A 20,290-nucleotide genomic window follows, 5' to 3' on the forward strand; every position below is an offset into this window, starting at 1 on the left:
ATCCTGTTCTGAAGATGTTACCTATTATTATTGACTTTGATCTCCTTATGCTAATAGTTCTGATCTTCTTAGCTTTTTGAGTATCCCCTTAGATTACCTTTCAAAGAGTGGAATGTTGTACAAAGAAATCCAGAGCAGAGAAAACTGTCAGTATTTTCTGAAATGGCTGCAGTAATATTTTTGCTCTTCCACTGATGAATGTTTCTAACTCTTTTTCTTTTAATATGTTATGTAGTTCTTTTTTTTTCCCCAGCTTCTTCCTCTATGGAAATATTTTCCCTCCAAATTATGGAAGCGGTTGACAGTTAATTCTGCAACCACAGGGCACTCTGCAGGTTCATATTCCAGCAATGATAGTAGAGTGTGTCTGACAGGCCTCGTCTTCAGACAAATCCAGACATTGGGAGCTCTCCCATGGAAGTGTTTAGATCACAAAGGGAGAGTTTCAATATGCTGGCAGGCAAGACACTCAAGAAAATCAATCTGAATGACTGAAAGGTATGTTTCAAAGGTGGACATGTTGAAAATCAATGAACTCCCCCCTCTAAAAAGGAATAAAAATATTATCTTGTTTATACTTAGAATGCTTCTCTTTGAAAACAAAGTATATTAAATTAAGACCAATTTAGATTTTGAATCAGGTCTGCATAAAGTAGTTCAGCAATATTTAATGCTCTAAAAATTGATTTAGATTTTCTGAGAATTACTACATTAAAAAGATTCGCTGTTTCTTCTCTTTCTGTCTTCTGCAGCACTAAGCACATTGATGGTACTTGAAACAAATAATGAAAAGTGTGGAATGGTTAACATTTCTATCTTCTGGTTTTTGCCTGCCTCGAGTTATATTTTTAAAGGATTTTAGTAGAGGTATAAAAGCACTATGTTAGAATAAGCGTTTTTTAAAATTTTCTGCTGCTTACTAGAAATTTGCAAATTCTTTTTGAAATCCTTTGTAAAGACTTAAAACAACCAAAAGGGAGAAAAGAATAAAAAGCATTTATACACAGAAGCTGATGCACTCCCCTTACACTCACTGAATTCTTTTTCCTTCATCAGTGTAAAAACTGGAGTATCTGCATCTCTGTAAGAGGAAAGATGCCATTATCAGCATTTGAAAACAGTGCAATAATCATATTTACTGAGTGCTGTCTCAACAAATGGATCAAAAACTATAAAGCATTTATAGGCATGTGCACCTTTAGCAATTTTCCTTTGGGCTCACATTCTACACTAAGAGAAGCCAGGAGTAACTTTGTTGGCTTCCACTTCAGCAGATTAACTCAGCTCTAGAATAGCATTTCTGAGAACAGAATTTGTCCTCTTGGTAACGGGCAAAAAGACACAGTAAGCCTCTTGCAGGGATTGTGCAGCAGAGACCCCAGGGATGAAGAGACTCAGCTGGACCCAGCCATATGGAAGAAACGATAGACTCCCTTGGGCATTTCCAAACTACACCTTGCTGAAGGCTTAGTCATCCCTGCTGGGGTTTGTCTTTCTAATGAAAGACAAATCACTTTCACCTATTACTGGAGTCTCAAGAGCTGTTATAAATCGCATGGAACTGAATTCACAAGCAAGGAAGAGCAAAATGAGTTAAAATGTTAAGATGCACATAGTATTTTCCTAGGATTGCAGCAGTTGTGCTGATAATAAACAACACGCTGGGAAATTTTATTAGAAACAGTGTATGTATTAAGAATACAATTTTTTTTTTTTTTAATGGAAGATGTTTTTTAAAGGAGAAGTGTTAACGTTGCTACTCGACATATTTTAATGTATGGAATAACGTTTGCCCCTTTTATTTGATTTTCGAAAGTAACCTATGAGAGATCCTGGTGTGATTCACGCTAAATTTGCAACCAAAGAACATGCCACTACAATCCTTGTCCTCTTTCCCAGACAAGAGGACCCTCGTCGAGACTCCCAAGACATTTCCAAGTGCAGCCAGTGGCGTTTCCGCCCCCTCCCTCTCCAGCAGGACCCTGGTCCCGCTCCCTTCCCTCCCTTCTCCCTCGTGGAGCGCCTGACACGCGCAGGCCAGGGCAGCGTGGCAAACTCCGCGTAGCAACTCCACGCTCCGTGCGGCGGGGAGCGGAGAGGCGCTCCCCGGCCGGGCTGAGGGAACCCGCCTCCCCCGCCTCCCCCGCCGCCGCGCTCCCCCAACTTTCACCCATCGCCGGCGCCGCCGCGCACCCCCCGCCCGCGGCGGCGGTGCCGGGGCCGCGCCGGGGCCGCGCCGGGCGGGCCGGGGCGGGCGGCGGCGCAGCCAGTGAGCGGGCGCGGGGCGCCGCGGGCGGGGCCGGGGGGGCGCGGCCAGGCCGGCCCTATATAGGGCGGCGCGGGGGGCGCACCCGGCTCCGTGGGAGCGGGCGAGGGGCGCCGCGGCGCGCAGCGCGGGGGGCGCCGGGCGGCCGCGTGGGGAGCTCTCGGCGAGGTGCCGGCGGCTCGTTCGGCCGGCGGCCGCGCTCGGGGAGCACTTTCGGCGGTCGGCGGCAGGCACCTTGCGGCGGGGAGGAGAGCCGGCCGGCCTGCGAGCGGCGGTGCTGGCCCATTGTTCAAGCGGAAAGACTCGGGGTGCGAGGGAAGGAGCCCGGCGTGTCGCCTCCATTCTCCCGCTCCCCTCCGCGCCGGAGGAGCGCCGCCGCCAGGGAGCCGAGGGCCGGGCTGTTCGGCACCAGCACCGACAGCTCAGGTGCAGCGGTGGGATCGGGGAAAGAGGCGCCAACCCTTCCCGAGGTGCTGTGCCTCGGAGGGCTCCGGGAGAGGAGGAAAGTTGCTCCCTTTCCTGCAGCAAGCCCAGGAGCTGCTGAACTGGCCTCACCTGGAAGGACTGAGCAGTTCCCATCTCTTCCATCAGGTGCCTTTGCCGCAGCAAAGCCACGGTATCCGGGAGACCACAGGGAGCAGAATAACACCCCTCCCCGCCCCTCCCGCTCTCGCCGCACTTCGCTCGTTATCTGCTCTTGTCTCGCCGTGCTCCCGGGATCACAGGAGGATCTATAACTGTGGTCTGTCACCGAGGAGAAGGTCGTGGATGAACTCCCTTCCAGCAGGGCAACGAATCACTTCTCGACTGCTTGTTATTACCGTGGTCTAGGACCAGCCCTTTCCTGCTAAACTTGGCTTGGGAGCGTACAGCAGGAGGGGGCGCGGGGGGTGGAGAGCCAAGCCCCACAGCATCTTGTGTGTTTGACTTTTTTTTCCCCTCCCTCCTCCTTCCGTGAGACAGTTTGATGAATGCCTGCGAGAGGGGTATGATTTGCTGAGGCGCCTCTGGCAGGGCGGTGTGTGCGCGGTGTCAGCCCCGCCGCCGCCCCCCGTGGGGCTGTGAGCGGCCCGCGGCGGGGGACGCGCGTGGGAGCGGCTGCAGCGCTGCGCGGGCCGCCGCGCAGGAAGCGCTGCTGGGGCGGACGGGGCTCCGCGGCCTCTCGCCGGGGGGTCAGCGGGGAGTCACGGCTTTGAAAGGGGCGAAGAGGAACATAAGTAGCTCGCCCAACTCTACCGCACCCTGAGACCCTGGGTTTGCTTCGCCATCGCAGGGAGCGTGTGAAGACGAGACCCGAGTGCCGCCTCTCCCGGCCACCGACGGGCTAGCAAGGGACGACCCGGGCGCGGTTCTGCGCCTAGCGAAGTTGCCTTCAGCCGCCGATCGGTGCCACCCGCCTCGCTTTGCCGGGGTTGTTTTCTTGACTTGGCTTTGGATAGAAAGGACTTCGCTGTCTCCGCACCGTGAAAGTTGCCCGAGCGCTCCCCGCGGCGAGGAGGAGGGCGGCGCGCCCCGCGCCTCCCCGGGGCCGAGGCCGGTGGGCCCGGCTGGGCTGCAGCGGGCGGTGATGATGTGCGGCTGGGGGAAGCTCACCCTGCCCCTGGGGCTGCTGCTGGCGATGGCGGGCGCGGTGGCGCCGCAGCCGTGCCCGGCGCAGTGCTCCTGCTCGGGGAGCACCGTGGACTGTCACGGGCTGGCGCTGCGCGGCGTCCCGAGGAACATCCCCCGCAACACCGAGAGGCTGTAAGTAACCCGGCCGGGGTGGCGGCGAGCGCCCCTCGGCCCCCTGCTCCCTTCAGGGCTCCGGCCGCCTGTCGGGCTGAGGTGGCCCCCGGCCTCGGCCTGCTTTAGGGTCCCGACGCCCTTTGGGTGGGGGTTTTCTGTTCCCTTCTCTTGCTGCTGGCCGTGCCCGTTTCACAGCGATGCGCGGAGACACGGAAGAGGTGGGCGCTATTCCCAGCCGCTGCCTTTCATCCCGGGAAGCCGCGGTGAGCAGCGCGGTTCCCGCCTCCGCGGGGAGCGGGGGCGGGCACCACCGCGGCCGGGGAGCGCCCCGGGGCGGCGGCGGAGCGGCCTCTCCCCCCGCCGGCGCCCATTTCCCGTCAAACTTGGCTATTACGGCTCGCCTTCCCCGGGGCAGAGCCGGGCCGCGGCCCCGCCGCGCTCCGCGGGCGTGGGCAGGGAGGCGCGGGCGCGCAGCGCTCCCTGCGCCGCGGAGCTGCGGTGGCCGGCGCGGAGCGGCGGGCGGGGGCGCTGCCCCGGCGCCAGCGCGCATCTGCCGGGGTGCGAGAGCCGCGCTCGCAGGGCACCGGGTCCTGCCGTAACGCTGATCCCTCCCTCCCTCCACCCGCGGCTGGGCTGTCTTCTGGATGTGGCCGGTTATTTATTGTATCAGGCTGCCTTCCAGAGGGGTCCTGAGAGTGGAAGTGGTGTGCGCATTATTTCTTACTCTCTGATAAGTCATTTAAATGTTGGCATGTGAACGCGCGTCTGGAGTGGTGAATTTCACTCGGAAGAGTATCAGGGACACTTTACTCCTGGGGCTTGTGTGGTTTCTTTACAGTGGTGTTTTGGCCATATGTGGTATTAAAGTGCTTAAAAACATACTACTCTTTTTTTTTTTTTTTTCCCCTAGCTACGTTGAGAATGAGCTATAATTTTTAGAATAGCTTCCATATAATACTCTTTCTTAAAGATTTATCTTGTGAATTGACAAGTCTGGTTTTACTTGTAGTGATTGGAATTGAAAGACGTTTATTTCTTAAGCCCAAAAAGTTACGAAAAAGAGGCATATACTCCAGAAGAAAAAGTAGTATAGAAGTATGATCTGAAATGCTAGGGCCTAAATACGGGTTTCTGTTGCTTCTGAACTTGCTTTGCATTCTGCAGTCAGTATAGCTTTCTGTGCAGCAAGTGGAGAGCTTAGTTTTGGTGAAATCTTATTTCCTGTCACTTACTCCAGCAGTTTGAAACCTTAATGCTTATTTGAAACCTAATATTTGTTATAGGTATTTAAACCCTATGCCACCTTTTTAGCCATACTGGGAAATCTGAAAATTGCTTGAAATGGTGAAAATTGGGGTATTTTTTCAGTCACTTAGTTTTTGTAGCAGTCAAATAACAGTTGTAGCATATCTATATGGTATAACCATATATATGTATTAAGTCTTGTGGTTTTTCTAAATGCAGTTGTAACCCCATTTATAGAGCCTTGAACTCTTCTATTGGTAGAGATTGTAGTTAAAGATAGATATGAGCTTTGTAATGGCAAGCGGAACTGACTTTCCAAAACTCTCCTGCTACAAAGTTTCAAACTACTGTTTTCAAGGTAAATTGGATTTCAGCTGCTTGGAAATTAGGGACTCACATGGTGTTAATTGTAACAATGGTTTGTTGCATTCATTTATGTCTCCTAACTTCTGAAAAAGCTGTGCCTGTGAAAACAAACAAAACTATTTAAAAATAGCTTTTGAATGTTTTAATTTTGCTGCTTACAAATTATTCTTCTTAGGGATCTTAATGGAAATAACATCACAAGAATCACGAAGACTGACTTTGCTGGTCTAAGGCACCTTCGAGTTCTGTAAGTTTTCTCTTTCTCTCATTGATAACTCTTAGGACTGATGCTACAGGTTGTAGTTACATTTCAGTTCATTAGCTGGATGGGTTGTCACTTTTTAGCTACTGTATCACTATATCTGAACCTAAAACTGCTCTGCCATGTGTAATACACTGTTATGCACAAGTGAGAAATTCCCTCAAAATATTTAAATTATGATTTAAGATTAGGAGAATTGAGGACTTAATTTAGCACATAGCTTATGAGTAAGAGTTGCTAAAATTGGTTGAATAACCATTGGAGTTACTTTAAGGCTGTAAAATTTGTAGTTCACACTCAAAATGGGCACTCTCAACCAGAACTATAAGAGAGTTAATTAACAAAAATGTTATTCCTTTAGTGAATGCGAAAGCAAGTCCTAGGTGGTTTATTATTGCTCTTCAGTAGTTTCTGGACAAAAAAGAAACTTTACTGCTGAAGTTGAGGGAGCAATTGTTTGGTTGGTTTGTTTGAATGGGTTTTTGTTTTTTTGTTTAATTTTTTTTTTCAAGCCTTATCGAGCTTTTTAAATGTGGTTGTAGTTTGTGGGGCTTTTTTTTTTGTTTGGTTTTGTTTTTTGGTTGGGTTTTTCTGTTATTTTCTGAAGGAAATATCTAACTACTTAGCTTATTTGTTAAGGCTGGTTTAATTTGAGTGAGTAGTCTTGTAAAATCCTTCTCCTTTTCTCTCTGAAGTAAATATAACATTGTAGTAATTTTAAATTTTGTTACAAAACAGAGATACTCTTACAGTTACAATCTCTGTGCAGTCTTTCGCTGATGTTTCTCCCAACACCACGGTTCAGAGTTTGTTTTGTTATTCTCATGTGAGACTAGTATCACCTTCGTGCTGTTAGACTGGAGTCTCGCAACTTGCCGAAGGGCAGTGATGTGTGTACATGCAGCCTGTAGGCATGTGTATAGCTTTTTAACTTGTGACTCCTTAAGTAAATGAGCAAATCTAATATCTATTCCTGTTTTTTACCTAAGCTTATTTTTCTTCTTTTGGTTATTTGGGCCCATGTAAATTGTTGGTGACAGGGAGACAGAAAGTTAAAGTGGATGTCAGTCTACAATAGCTCTTGGATTGTTTGAAAGAATGTGTCTGCCTTTGTTAATGCAACAAGTTATCTTAGAGATATTAAAACTTACATCTAAAATTTCTGTATTTCAGTCAGCTCATGGAGAACAAGATTAGTACTATTGAAAGAGGAGCATTCCAAGATTTAAAAGAACTGGAGAGGCTGTAAGTATATTTAATTCTAAAAGTATCAACTTTTGGGGGGTCAAATTAGTTGTGTGTAAAGGTATCAGGCTTCAGGTTTTTTAAGTGCTTTTTTTTTAAATTTGGGACTTCTAGCCTTACAAGAGAAGTAAGAAATTCTCAAGCAGTATTTAAGGGACTCGGTTGGGAGGGAGCATTCAAAAGCAGTCTGGATTCAAAGTGCAAACTGCAATTGTCCCGTCGGATATAGTCTGAATACTATCTAAAATTTTAATGTAAATCTTGAATACATAAGGACTTTTGAGAACTCGGATGCACTAAAAGTAGGATGTTCTCTGACCTGTGTTAGATGTTTTATGCAATGCCTTATTGGAGGTAACTACTGGCTATAAAATGTTTTCTTGTTACATAAGTGATTCAGTTCTCCTCCAGTTTTTATATGATGAAAGCTTTTACAAAGGCTTAGAAAAAATATGAACAATTAGTTTTCAAAAATTTGCATTTGGATTGAAGAAAAAGATTGAATACTGTGGGGAGAGAAGTACTGTGGCAAGAGAAGATGGAACAGAGATGAGAGGACCTTATCTGGTGAAGTTGAAGTACAAACACCTGCTTGGTTGCAGTGAGACCTAGAAAATGAGTAATTCTCAAGCTAGTTTTCAATATGTGCCTTCTTATGTTATTACACGTGAAATGAAAACATTTTTAAATGTATTTTACGACTTGGGATATCGGACTTCTTAAAGGCAGGATGCTGCTTGTTGGACATAGTGTGGAGCCTAGAAAGTATTAATATATATATATTTCTGTAGAACTTTTGTCTTCATTATTAGGCATTGTAGTTGTTGCATTCTCACTATATCACCTTTTCTTTAAGCATGCTTCTGAGGTCTTGCTCAATGTTTCATTTGCTGCTGCTTTAACCTATATAAAAGTATTTATACTATTCTCAATTGAAAAGCAGCACTGGTCTGAACATAGTTTGCCTTATAGTTGCTTTGTATCCACAGCTGCTGTGTGTTTAAAACAAAAACCTCTCAAACCATTATGGTTTGGTTGGTCATAGACAAAGCTGTTCAAGAGAATTAGTAACCACCAGTGTAATTATGATATTTCTATAATAGTTAAAATATCATGTACTTGAGATCATTACCTCATTTTTTCAAATAAGCCAAAGAAACTTTTTGACCTAAAAAATGAATATAGTGCAAATTTTTTTTTAAATAAATTTTAATGGGATTGATTGCTCTTTGGAACAAAAACTGGCTGTGCATTTCTAAGTCGTATTAAAACACTTAATTCAGTGCTTTTTTACAATATATTCTCAATTTTGTACAAATTATAGGGACTTAAAGATGTATTGGAATAATATATGCATATTCTTAAATTTGGTTTATGGTGTCTAGATAAAAAATTAAACATCAGTGTAGTTCATATTGCAAAGTAAATACACATATACAAAACATGAAAAAACATTGAGGGCCACACTTTCACTTTGAATGTGGTTTGACACTAAGATACCAAATGCTTACCAAGTTTTAAAACAGTTTATCAGCAGCCTTATTTCTTAATTATTTCAGAGTAGGATTCTGCTATGTGATTTATTAACAAATTTCAAAATTCAAGGATTTTGATTTTTATTTCTGAAGTATAGAATTGTTTACCAGAGAAAAATGAGATTCAGTAGTTATGGCTTACTTGTCTGATGTGTTTGTATTTTGCCATTACATTGTTTCATTTTTCTTTGGTTTTCCCTTGATACTTGGAAAACAAGAGCTCTTTTCCATTTACATAAAATACTAGTTCTAAAGAGACATTGTGATACTTTTGGCTACGTTGTGAGTTGTATTTGTTCACCCTTCAGCAGGCAAACTATACTATCTGAAAATTTAGTTATTTAGACCTTCAAAGTTAGATTATATTTTGTCTTCAGAGTTATATTGCATCTGCTCCAAAGCTTGTCAGTTTCCTTAATTTGCTGGAATTCAGTTTGTGTAAGGTGTGTGGGTGACTTGTAATTTGAATATATATGCAGGATGTCTTTAAACTGCCCAGCTGTTGGCCAAGAGCAAATATTTCATATTTGCGGGGAAAAGCTGAGAAAATTCTTCTTGTTTACAACTGCCAAGTCCATCTGATGAAGGCACATTGTTATCTGGCAGCCAATTCATCTCCTTGGGGTTTTGAAATCCAAAATGATTTCTCAGGAAACCTGTGGGTACTTATTTCAAGTATTTTCTTTTATACATTAAATAGCAAGCACTTTAAAGCTTTTTAATTTCTTTTCAATGTGTGAGTGTAGCGTGTCACATTTTTACTCCAAGTGTAATGTGCCAAGCTGCTGTCAAAGAATACCTGAAACAGACCTTTTAGCATGCAAGCATAGGGTGTAAGAGAACTTCATGGCAGCTTAAATTAACTCAATTTGTTTTATAAGATTGTTTACATGTAATGCTGCTTATGTTGAAATATCTTGTGCTAGTGTATACAGATTTAATATTGAAAGATATTTCCTGTTCTTCAATACTCTTCATGTGTACAACAGGCTTTCACAGTATCTTCTCTTTTGGGAAAAAAAGAAATGCCCATCTCTCCAAGTGATATCCTGGGGGTTTGTTTGTTTGGGTGGTAGTTTGTTGTTTGTTTCTTGGCTTTTTTGTTTGTTTTTAACTGCAGTCTCAGTTAAATTTTTTCTTAGACCAGTAACTCTGATTTCCAAGGAACTGTTTGGTTGGTTAATGAATTACTTGTGAATACTGACTTATAGGTCTCATAATTCAAAATGCTGGATATCCTCTGCTCCCTTTAATGGAAGGAAAGACCTGAAATGCTTTGCAAAATTAATCTCGGAGAAAAGAAACTTTTGACCTCTTCAGAAGCGATCTGCTTAAGATGGAATTTTATTAAATCCATAAAAATATATCAGGTGGTTTCTCCTATAGCTTAAGAAAATTAATACTTTTAGTATAGTTTGTAGGTTAGTATGTGCACAAAACTATTTCTCACCTATAGACCTAATATGCTATGCAATGGGAATTTGTGTCACACCAGTGTAATCGTACAAGTGAAACAGAACCCAAGGCTACAGTAAATATTGCTGTAAAAAGTGATCATTATTATAGCAGCCTGATTTAAAGTAAAAGTTTTCAGTTTGCAATAAACAGTTCTGTACTTGTCTGCTACTTAAGGAATAAAAGGAAAAAAACAAGGTGGAAATTAGCAACTTGCTAAGTTTTAGGTTTGTGGAAACTTTAGTGGCTGGCGAAACACTGGTGAAGTTGATACTGCTGTAAACCTTTTAGATGGATGCTTCTGTGAGAAGTCTTCAAGTCAAATAAATGTCTATACAGTGCAGTGTTCACTTTAGTTCCAATCTCTGACAGCCTTGAAGGCTCTTAAGTACTGAGCTCTTAAGGCTCCAGTCCAAGCCAGTTTTGTACAGCACCACCTGAGCTGGCATGTCTGCATGATTTTTTCACAGACTGGATACTGAACAGAAGAATTGCATGGTCTGTTTTGTTGTGTAGATGCTCTGTCTGCTGAAACAACCCTCTTTGAGAAATGGGCTGTATGCACTGAAGTTCAGTTGGGATAGCTTGTACCTCTGAGTACATCCTGAAGCAGTGCTAAAAACTCTTGGATTAATTACAGTCTTGACATCTGCAATAATTACATTATTTGCCATCTGCAAGACTTCCTTTATTATCTATAACTTGTGTGAGCCCATGTTCTTGAGCAGGGCCCCTAAAGAGTATATGGCTCTTCAGGAAATGGCAAGTGCCATAGAGAGAGGGTTGGATGTGGCTTCTTAGGTTTTGTGAACTCTCTTACAGAGACCACAGTCATGTGTCAGCTGTGGTTTTCAATATGCTTCATGGCAGGAAGACAGAAAGGGTCAAGACATGGAGGATTTTCACAACACTTATGGATTTCCAGGAACCACTGCTTATTATTGGGGAACAAAACCTTTTGAAACAATTCCTTATGAGAGTGAAATTAAACACTTGTTTCTTCTTTCTTCATAAAGCTGTCATCTTGGGTGTGGTGTTTATACTAGTTGAAATAGTATATTAAGACAGCAAGAGATGAAGATAAACTGAAAGTTTCCACTTTATGAAAACTGACACTGTTAGATGCAGCTTTAAAAATAGATTTTAGTAAGTGTAGGCCATTGTTATCCCCAAGTTCACCTCATTCTCTAGTGTTGAAAATACTTCTCAAAATATGCCAGTGTTTTTATAAACTATTGTCATCTGGAGGGAAGTATAAAATTTTGTTGAAGACAGCTGCCATAGACTGTTGAACCAGTTCTGTAAGAAGCCACTTAAATCTAAAATTTCTTTACAGTTCCATGTACTCTAGAAATAGAGGATTGTCAGGTTTTTGAGGGCTAAATATACTCTTCACATATTTACAGAGAAGAGCAGTTACCTTTTCATTTATAAAAAAAAATTGGCAGATAGGAAAACTTTTCAATCATAATTTTTTTAGCATGTTTTTTAAGCCTAGTAGTTGGGGTTCCATCTCTATTATGCTAGGGTTATGACATGGAAAAAATGTCAGAATAGGAGGAATTTACAGCAATAGTTTCAAAACTAGTCACTTTTTTCTTCCTATATTTATGAATAATCCATTGAGGGAGCAGTATGTCCCTAAAATGCTAATTTAGAGTCTGATTCTGCAGACATTTACCATGTGAATAATTTGGTTTGCATGAGTAGTCTCACTGATTACTCCTGTGAGAAAGGTTACTGTGTGGCCTAAAAAGTTTCCAGGCCAGGACTTTCTATTTTTGATAGTTGAATTAGCAAATTTTATTTTTAAAATGTCTATTTATTATGTTAATAGTTCTAAAGTGTTATCTGTGTAGACTTAAAAAGACAAACAAGGGGGGGAAAACCAAACCCCACAAACCAAGGAAAAATAACCCACCAATCCCCTCACCAAACCTATTTCTGCTGAAAACTAGTGTGTAGATGGAATGTTACTCTTAAAGGAATAACTTCAACTTCCGAGTTGGTGTCTAAGTTAAATACCCCCACCATACCTCCCCAAAAAACAGCCCCCCTTTGCTACATGATATGAGTAAGCTGGAATCATGAGTTCAAGAAAAGAATGCTGAACATCAAGTTAGTACATGAAGTAGTTTTTAAACTGAAATATATTTTTTTTTCTTACAATACCTATTGATGTAGAATAGAATATTTCAAGAACTAAATGTTTTATTAGGGTTTATTGAATTTTCTAAATTTTTGCAATACAGTTCTATGATGACAAACTGAGGAATTGTCCCTACTTGCTATTTATTTGGGCTCCATCTCCATGAATGCATTAAAACAAGTTATTCAAAGTTAACATGAAGAGAACACTTACTTAGGTGTGTACTTAAAGGTGTTTGAGTAGTACTGTAGTAGTACTCTACTACTGTAGTAGTAGTATTGTTTTGTACATGCTGTGGATGAATAATTTGAAATTTATAGACGTGCCATAGCATCGAAGGAAAAGTATATTTCAACTCTGTAGTTTCAAGAAAAAATTTTCTGCTTAGTAAACAAACTGTAGTACTAGGTGAATTTCTTCACAAGATACAAATCAGTATGTGAAATTACTGTGTGCAGCTGCAGTAAGGGTTTAATTATAACCTCAATATAAAGAAGATCATCTTGTCAAAAATATTAAATGGGCTTCAGTAAAATAAAGTGATGTTTAGTTGTATTTCATGTATTGCAGGGTTAGGGTTATCCATTTGAGCTCTAACTTAGGTAAACGTGGTAAACTATTACACTGCATTAGTAGGTTTTGAAATTACAAAATCAAGTCTGACTTGGGAGTTAACATGATCTCTGAATGTATGGGGTTTTACAGAGCATCTCATCTAACAAAGTCATGCATCACAGGGTAAAGCAAGAAGTGAAATGTTCCATCGAGGGTAAAGACAAATAGAGTTTGTCTTGGGCATAACTGCCCAGCAGGCCTGGGCATTTATCAAGGGCATTAGCAGCTGCTTCAAAATAGACAGGATGAACAAATACTATCCTTTCTGTCTAGTCTAGAAAAGGGCTGTGTTATGTGTGCTCTTTCTTAGGGTACAGACTTACTGCACGTGGGAAAGACTTACTACAGACTTACTCTGATGGGAAAAAGCATGCTGTCCAGAGATTAAAATAAACCTATGTGCTAATTTTTCATTCTGTATTGATGTGTAGCATGAGATTACAGTTTTATTCCCAATTGACTAACTCTATCAATAAAATGTAAATTCCAAGTAGAAAAATACTTTTAAAAGAGGAATGGCAATATATTCTCTGATTCTTTAAATGTGAGCTGTGTCAATAAATTAATCCTAGAATAAGCAGGTTTGGGCTGAACTTTTTGAGTTTTGAATCTCATAGCATATAGTCAGTTACAGAAGAGAAGTGTTAGAAATATTTAGATTTCACTTCTCTGAAGCTATATGATTAAAATTTAGCAGCAGGTACTTCTGGATAAAATGTTAAATGTCATCTGGTTTTATGATGCAGTTTTGGTTTTTTAGCTGAAGAAAAATATTACTTCCCCCCCCCCCCCCCCCCCCCCCCCCCCAGTTTACAGACACTTAGATGTAAAGGCTAATGTGGAGTTTTAGGATCCCTGGCAAAAATTCTGTGTTAGCAGTATAACTACTATTCATTCCAGGAATCATTTCTGTCACTCTGTCCTAAAAGCACAGCTGATGAACAATATTTCATCTTGTGCTTGATTATAAATTGTGTCAATGAGATCAGTTTTATAGGGATAAAATATTGTGTTATATAGTATAGAAGTTTTACTGAGCTCTTAGATTGTGTTCTTAGCTCTTTAGCTGAAAGTTAGTCTCAAGTTTCTTTTTTCACTGAATGCTGGTCTTCAGTGTGGTGTGCAAGTTCCTTACTGAAGTCTGAGAAGTAATTTTTTTCATTTGGGGTACATTGTGAGCAGTTCTGACTACAGCTATTGGGAAAGTCTAGGATGGACTGCCTCAAACCCGTGGGGCTAATCATGTGCTTGCTTTTTAAGGCTGCTTGATGTTAAAGTTGTCCCCTCCCTGTGGTGTTGGTAATTAATTGCCTGTGTGGCTTCAGTCTGAGCATGTGAGCATCTGAAGAGTTAATTCCTTCACACAGGTGTGTCACAGGTAATGGAAGAATAATGAGCTCAGGTAGAGAGACCTGGTTTTGAACAGCCCTGAAGGGGGTGAAGAGTTATTCCTTGTTAATCATGGATGTGAAAAAATCCTTCTTTTACCTAGTTTTATGTAGTTTAAGGGCAATGAACCACACATTCCTTCTCTTAGGACAGGGAGGAGACCACGAAGCCCGTGGTGTTAATCACTTACCAGTGGAATGTGGGACTATATTACATGAATTATACTGTCCATGTGGATTTATAATTTTTTAAGGAAAAGAATTAAAAAATACTGCTGTAGTTATTTGGTATTAGCAGGCTTTTGCGAAAGCAACATCGAATATCTTCTTTAAAAATGTCTGTTGAATCAGATAGACAAAGGCTGTTTTTGAAGACAGTATATAAAAGCATGCAGTACTCTAATGGATTGTTAGAAAAATAAATTTTAGCTAAATTTTGATTATAGAACACTACAAAATATTTGATAAAACTAATTCCAAGAGTAATGTTCTTCTAAAAGACTTGTCAATTCCCCCTATTTATTTTTATTATATTTTATTTGTCTGTGTCTTTTCTCATGGGACTCCTTTTATAGGTCTAGAAGTCAAATTGCAGTAAGAAGTCCTGTTTGCTCTTTGCAGACCTTTTTACAAATTCCAGGGCAGGAAGGCTGTTTATTTTTCCCACATCTGTTTTGTGCTCATCCTTTGTGGCATTGTTTGCTGGATGCTCTTCTTTCTTGCTTCCTCTGAAATGGGTAATTTGCACTGTTGCAAAATGGTAAAACTAAATCTGGTTCTGTAGAGCTGTTGTACCAAGGATTTTGTTTCAAATGGTGTTTTTTGTTCAGAAGCTGTTTAAAATAGATTCTATAGAGCACTGATATTAAACTTAAAACTGCACATTTTAGTTTTGCTCTTTAAAAATCATATTTATTTCTCGCAGAGGAAGTTCTATATTTTTTTAAATACTGATTTATTAGGTGGCAACAGGTGAAAATTGACTTGTCATTACATTTTAGTATAGAATATTTAAAAGATTATCTAAGATGCTCCCTATTTTGACTGCAGAAATCATGCTTCTATCTGAAGTTTTACAGATAAATTCCAAAATATATGAGGGATCTGGCTGCAACTTCAATGACCCATACTGTTATAGTATGTCATTTACTATGAAGAGCCTGGCTGAAACTTCATCAGAAGAAACATTTTATTTTCCTATTTTCTTTCATAGTATGTGTTCATTGTGCTGGCTTGTCTTTAATAATAGTCTAGACTGATAGTCAAATACAACATGGCAAAGTCTCCCTTCATTTTTTAAGGCACACCAGCCATTCTGATTTAGTTTGGCAGGATGTCTGTACAGGTGCTCTAGAAAAATACTTGAGTGAGAATTTACTGTGGTAACTTCATGCCAGAAAGACAGTTACAAGCCTATCAGTACTATCTGCAGGCCTTTCTTGTCTTTCTAAGGAATCTGTTCAAACCCTAGCTAAATTCTACCTACTAGATCAGCTTCACCTCCCCTCTTTCTTTGCCTTTTTTCTCCTTTCTTGGAAGTAATCCCAGGTGTTGTCAAAATCATTCTTGTTTTGTCAGATACTTGAATCTCTGTTACTCTACGGAGTAACAGGTTTTAAATATGTAGTATGTTTTATAACTTCTGTTTCCTTCTTTATGTTGTACTTTATAAAATAGAATCCTATGAGTGAGCTTCACAAGATTGTGGAGGCTTGAAGAAGTCTCTGTAGATTGACTAATCCCATGCTACTGATGAACTAAGCATCCATCAGAGCAGGTGTCTGAAGGCTGTTTCCAGTTGCCTCTTGTCCTTTCACGGTGCACTTCTGGCTCAGTTTTCCTTACTTGGGAAGGAAGTGCATCACTTATTTATACACAGGAAGTATTTGTACACAATGAGATCTCTGAGACTTTTCCTCTTCAGGCTAAACAGTCCCAGCTCTCTCAACTTCTTCCAATGTGACAGGTGCTTCAGTTTGCCTCCATCATCTTAACAGTTCTTCCCTGGACTTGGTCCAGTCTCTTGTAGTGGGGAGTCCAGCTCTGGGCACAGCTCTCCAGATGACTCACCAGTGCTGATGTCCTTTACAGGGAGGACCATGTGCCTTTGTTGCCTGCTGGTAACAATTTTAGGATTACAGCCCAGGCCTTCTGTGCAAGAGTACATTGCTGGCTTCATTTGAATTTCTTATTCACATGCACACTAACCTGTTCTCTGTGATGGTTTGTCCTACTGGTGGTTCTCCAGTGTGTTCTGGTTCATGGGGTTAGCTCTTCTCCAGGTTCAGGGCTTTCCATTTCCCGTTTGCCTTTCCAAGTTTCCTTTTCAAGCAATTCTCCATCCTGTTTGTGTTACTCTCAGACAGTGCACAGACCTAGTGCATCAGTCATTCTTTCCAGTTTTGTATCATCTGCAAATATGCTGAGGGTGCAATATGTCCCATCTCCCAGATGGTGAATGAAGTTTTGAATAGTACTGGTTCCATTGCTGACCCTTGGAGTATATCACTTGTGACTGTTCTCCAAATGGACTTCGTGCCCCTGACCACAACTCTTTGAACTTGGTACTTTTGGCAGTTTTCAGTCCACTTCACCATCTGCTTTTGTGGTCTGTACTCTATCAGTTTGTCTGTGAGGACAACCATTATGAATGGCAGTGTCAGAATCTTTACTGAAGTCGAGGTAAACATCTACTGCCTTCCCCATATCTGCCAAGTTTCTTATTCATTGTAGGAGGCTAACAGGCTGGTCAGGCACCATTTTATCAGTGTTATATCTATGCTGACCACTCCCAGCCATCATGTCCTTACTGTGTCTAGAATAGAAATAGCTTTTATTTTGCCCAATCGCTTCCCCAGGTATTGAGATGAGGCTTCCTAGCCTGCAGTTTCCTGGTTTTTACAGTGTTTTTCATGATTTCTAGTGCTTTTTGTAGGTAGAATTAAGGATAATGACTAAATATAGAAATATCTTTTCTGTTGAAACAGTAAGGAATACAGAAAACAGCAGCCTTAGTTTCTGTCTTTCCTTTGTAGTGAAAAAAATTCTTTAAAAAGGCAAAGTATAGACTTTGAGTATAGACTCTTGGCAGCACAAAATACTGTTCTGCATAATGTAGGGAGAATTGATTGGAGTAGGAGAGCAGTGTGGTAATTTTGGACTTGACATCAAACTCACAGGAAAAGAAAATGAAGGACAGCAAATACCTTAGGTTTCAAGTACTGCACAATGTAGTGCTATAATTGAGAAGCACCTTTCACTGCTTCCTACACAAATAAGAAACTGAGTTTGCAGTAGTGTCCTGCTACTGTTCAGAATTTATTTTTTTTCTTACTGAAACAAATAACTAGTTTATATTTGAAATTAAATGGGAAATAACTTAGATGTTTTTTTTAGCTAGTCATTATTTAGCCTGGAAAGTGGAATCCTGTTTAAGTGGTTCTTGACCTGGGGAAAACCTTGGACGTCCAAATGATGTAAGAACAGCCTTGAACTTCTCAGATTTCAGTTTTTACTCATGTGGTTGGTAAACTTGATATTGTTAGGCTTAATGAGATTATGAGTAGTTTGCTAGAGAAATTTTCTTTGCAGAGAATTCTTAATGGAAAAACTGGCACAATCTTTTGCTTAGCTCTTAATTCTTGGGCTTTCCTCTCACTTGATGACATGCAAGTCACATTCAGAGACAGCAGTTGCCAGATGTGTTGAAGTTCAGCAGATTGTGGCTTTGGATATGGATGTACAAATATTTTCTGCCTCTGGCAGATATAGCACAATGTTTTTTGTAGAAAAGTAGTGTTGCCTTCCTTTCAGATGGAAGTCGAAGTTATAATTTCTTCTGTTGAGGCAGTAGTAATCACTTATTCTGATCTGTTATTCTCACTCTATATATTAAAATTTCTGGACATCATACTTAAACCAGCTGATTGCAATGATTTGGGTGCTGTGCACTAGCTTTCTGTTTTGAAGAACTTGGATAATTTTGTAGGTGGCTCCTGTATTTCCTGAGCTCATATAGCCTCATATAGACCTTTCCAGAGGATGCATATCCCTGGGATGCATCTTGAAACTACTTAAGGAGCTTTGTGGATTCAGTTGTGAGTAGAAAGTCCTCCTGTGAGAACACACAGAGGTTTGATCACTGACATGTTCTTCCATTTTAAATTGAAATGTAATGTAAACAGGCTTTTATGTTTTTAAAGTTTATATATATTTTGCAAATGAGTTTCACTGAGCTGTTGCATGCTATTTTTAAATGAGTGTAGTAGTTATTTCCTCTGCTGACAAACAGAAGGTGTGGATACGCTCCTTTGAAGAATACAATTTCTAAGCTATATGGTGCTGTGTGCTACTATGTGCAGATAGTGTATTTACTTCTCTAGGCTAATTTTGAAGGAGGAATGAAAAAGAATGAATTCTACTGTCAATAATCTTTGTGTGTTGGAAGCATTCAATCCTTTTTCCGAAGCAGTGGCAGTTGGATAAAATGCATCTGTGCCTGTATTTAGGGTTTTGGAAGGCTTTCATTCTCTGTGCACCCAATGGGATAGGCTGTTTCTAATTAAAGAGCACAGCTGATTTATAACTTACTTAAAACAGCTTTTAACTTCAATCAGCTCTCAAGTTATCTTTGAGGGTTTCTTTTGTTCTACAGGGTCTATGGGTAGAATTGCATCCACTTGAACTAAAATCCATTGGAAACTTAGGTGGGACAAAAGAGCAACCTTCCACTACTTGTGAGGTGGTTATGAGAAACCTTAAGCCAGGCTCATTGCTGTCGTGAGCCATCAAGCATAAATCAAAGTGGGAAGTGTAGCTGCATGTAAGGGCAAAACTTCTTCACTGGGAGGACAGTCAAGCTCTGGAACAGCTCATTTTCCCAGAGAGGCCTTACAGTCTCCTCCACCTTCTCTGGCTGTGTATAGTTGCTACAGTGGGATCAGAAACAAGTTACAGTGAAGGCTGCAAGAAGTCTGAAGCAAATGGATGTGAATTATAGCAATTGTAGCTTACTACATTGTACCCAGTGCAATCATGGTTATTGTGGCTTGAAAACTTGAGGGACACATTGGGATGGATTTGTGGCATGGCCAGACTAAAGTGGGTTAGGATATGTTGCTACTGGGAGCATAGTGTGCTCTCCCTGCAGTGTACCTCTATCTGTCATCATCTACATGTACTCTGGCTGCGTGCAGAAGGCAATGTAAAACAGATATATCCCAATTCCAACTAAAACAGCTTGTTGCTCAGAACCACTAGCTCAAATCTAGCCACATGTTTTTGCTTAGCTTAATGTTGTCTTCTTCAAAGAGTTACTTGTTCTTTGTCAGGTCTTACTTTTTATCTGCCTGTTGGTATTGAACTTCCTTTAATGAGTGTTTTCACCTGCTCATTTGTCAAAGGTATTTTTTTTCTTTGTCCTTAAATCCTTTTGTATACTTCTGCCATCATTTTACTTTGAAGATGCTTTTCTAGTCTTTACTGTGTCTAGAAGACTGAGCTCTGGGAGTTTGAAGTGTTTGAAATACTTTGTATACTTTAGGTAGTATGTGGGCTTTGCTTGAATTTGTTGTGAAGAGCTCGAAAATGTACCCATGTAAGTTTGCCCAATCTCTTTCTAAAGATGCATTCAGCAACAGAAGAAAAAAAATATGTATATTTGAATTGCAGCTTGAAAAATTATATTATATTGGTGCCTCATCTGTTTATTTCTGGACATTACAAAAGGACTTTACAGTCCAAGTTAATACAGTATTAGCAGAGATTCTTTGGTGCACTTTCTGTTGCTCACAGCACTAATGCTTCGTCTCCTCTGAGCTCTCTGCTTGAGAAACACAAATATTTGTAGCTCAGTTGGAAAATTAATAGTCATGGTATGGAACATCTCATCACTGTTTCTTCAGTGCTTCAGTTTGAGCTCCATGTAAGTTCTGGGAGAGCAGTTCAGTTGGTGGAATTGAAATTTCTCGCATTGCCCCAGGGGAAACATGGCCTGCTAGGTAACTGTGCTAAGTGTCTGCCACCACACCTTGAAAGGTG

General features: G+C 41.1%; 1 protein-coding gene across 4 annotated transcripts in view; it reads left to right on the forward strand.

Moving 5' to 3' along the window:
- The first annotated feature begins 3,394 nt into the window (after window positions 1–3,394).
- Window positions 3,395–20,290, forward strand: part of SLIT2 (slit guidance ligand 2) — a 260,586-nt gene continuing 243,690 nt past the window's right edge. For all 4 annotated transcript variants that reach the window (XM_077782787.1, XM_077782788.1, XM_077782789.1 and 1 more), the window contains exons 1-3: window positions 3,395–4,009; window positions 5,778–5,849; window positions 7,038–7,109. In XM_077782787.1, the coding sequence (XP_077638913.1) occupies window positions 3,834–4,009; window positions 5,778–5,849; window positions 7,038–7,109 (320 nt within the window). In that variant the 5' untranslated portion in view covers window positions 3,395–3,833. The remainder of the gene's footprint in view (window positions 4,010–5,777; window positions 5,850–7,037; window positions 7,110–20,290) is intronic.

This window comes from Lonchura striata, chromosome 4 (genome assembly GCF_046129695.1).
Source record: "Lonchura striata isolate bLonStr1 chromosome 4, bLonStr1.mat, whole genome shotgun sequence".
In the NCBI taxonomy this organism is placed as follows: domain Eukaryota; kingdom Metazoa; phylum Chordata; class Aves; order Passeriformes; family Estrildidae; genus Lonchura; species Lonchura striata.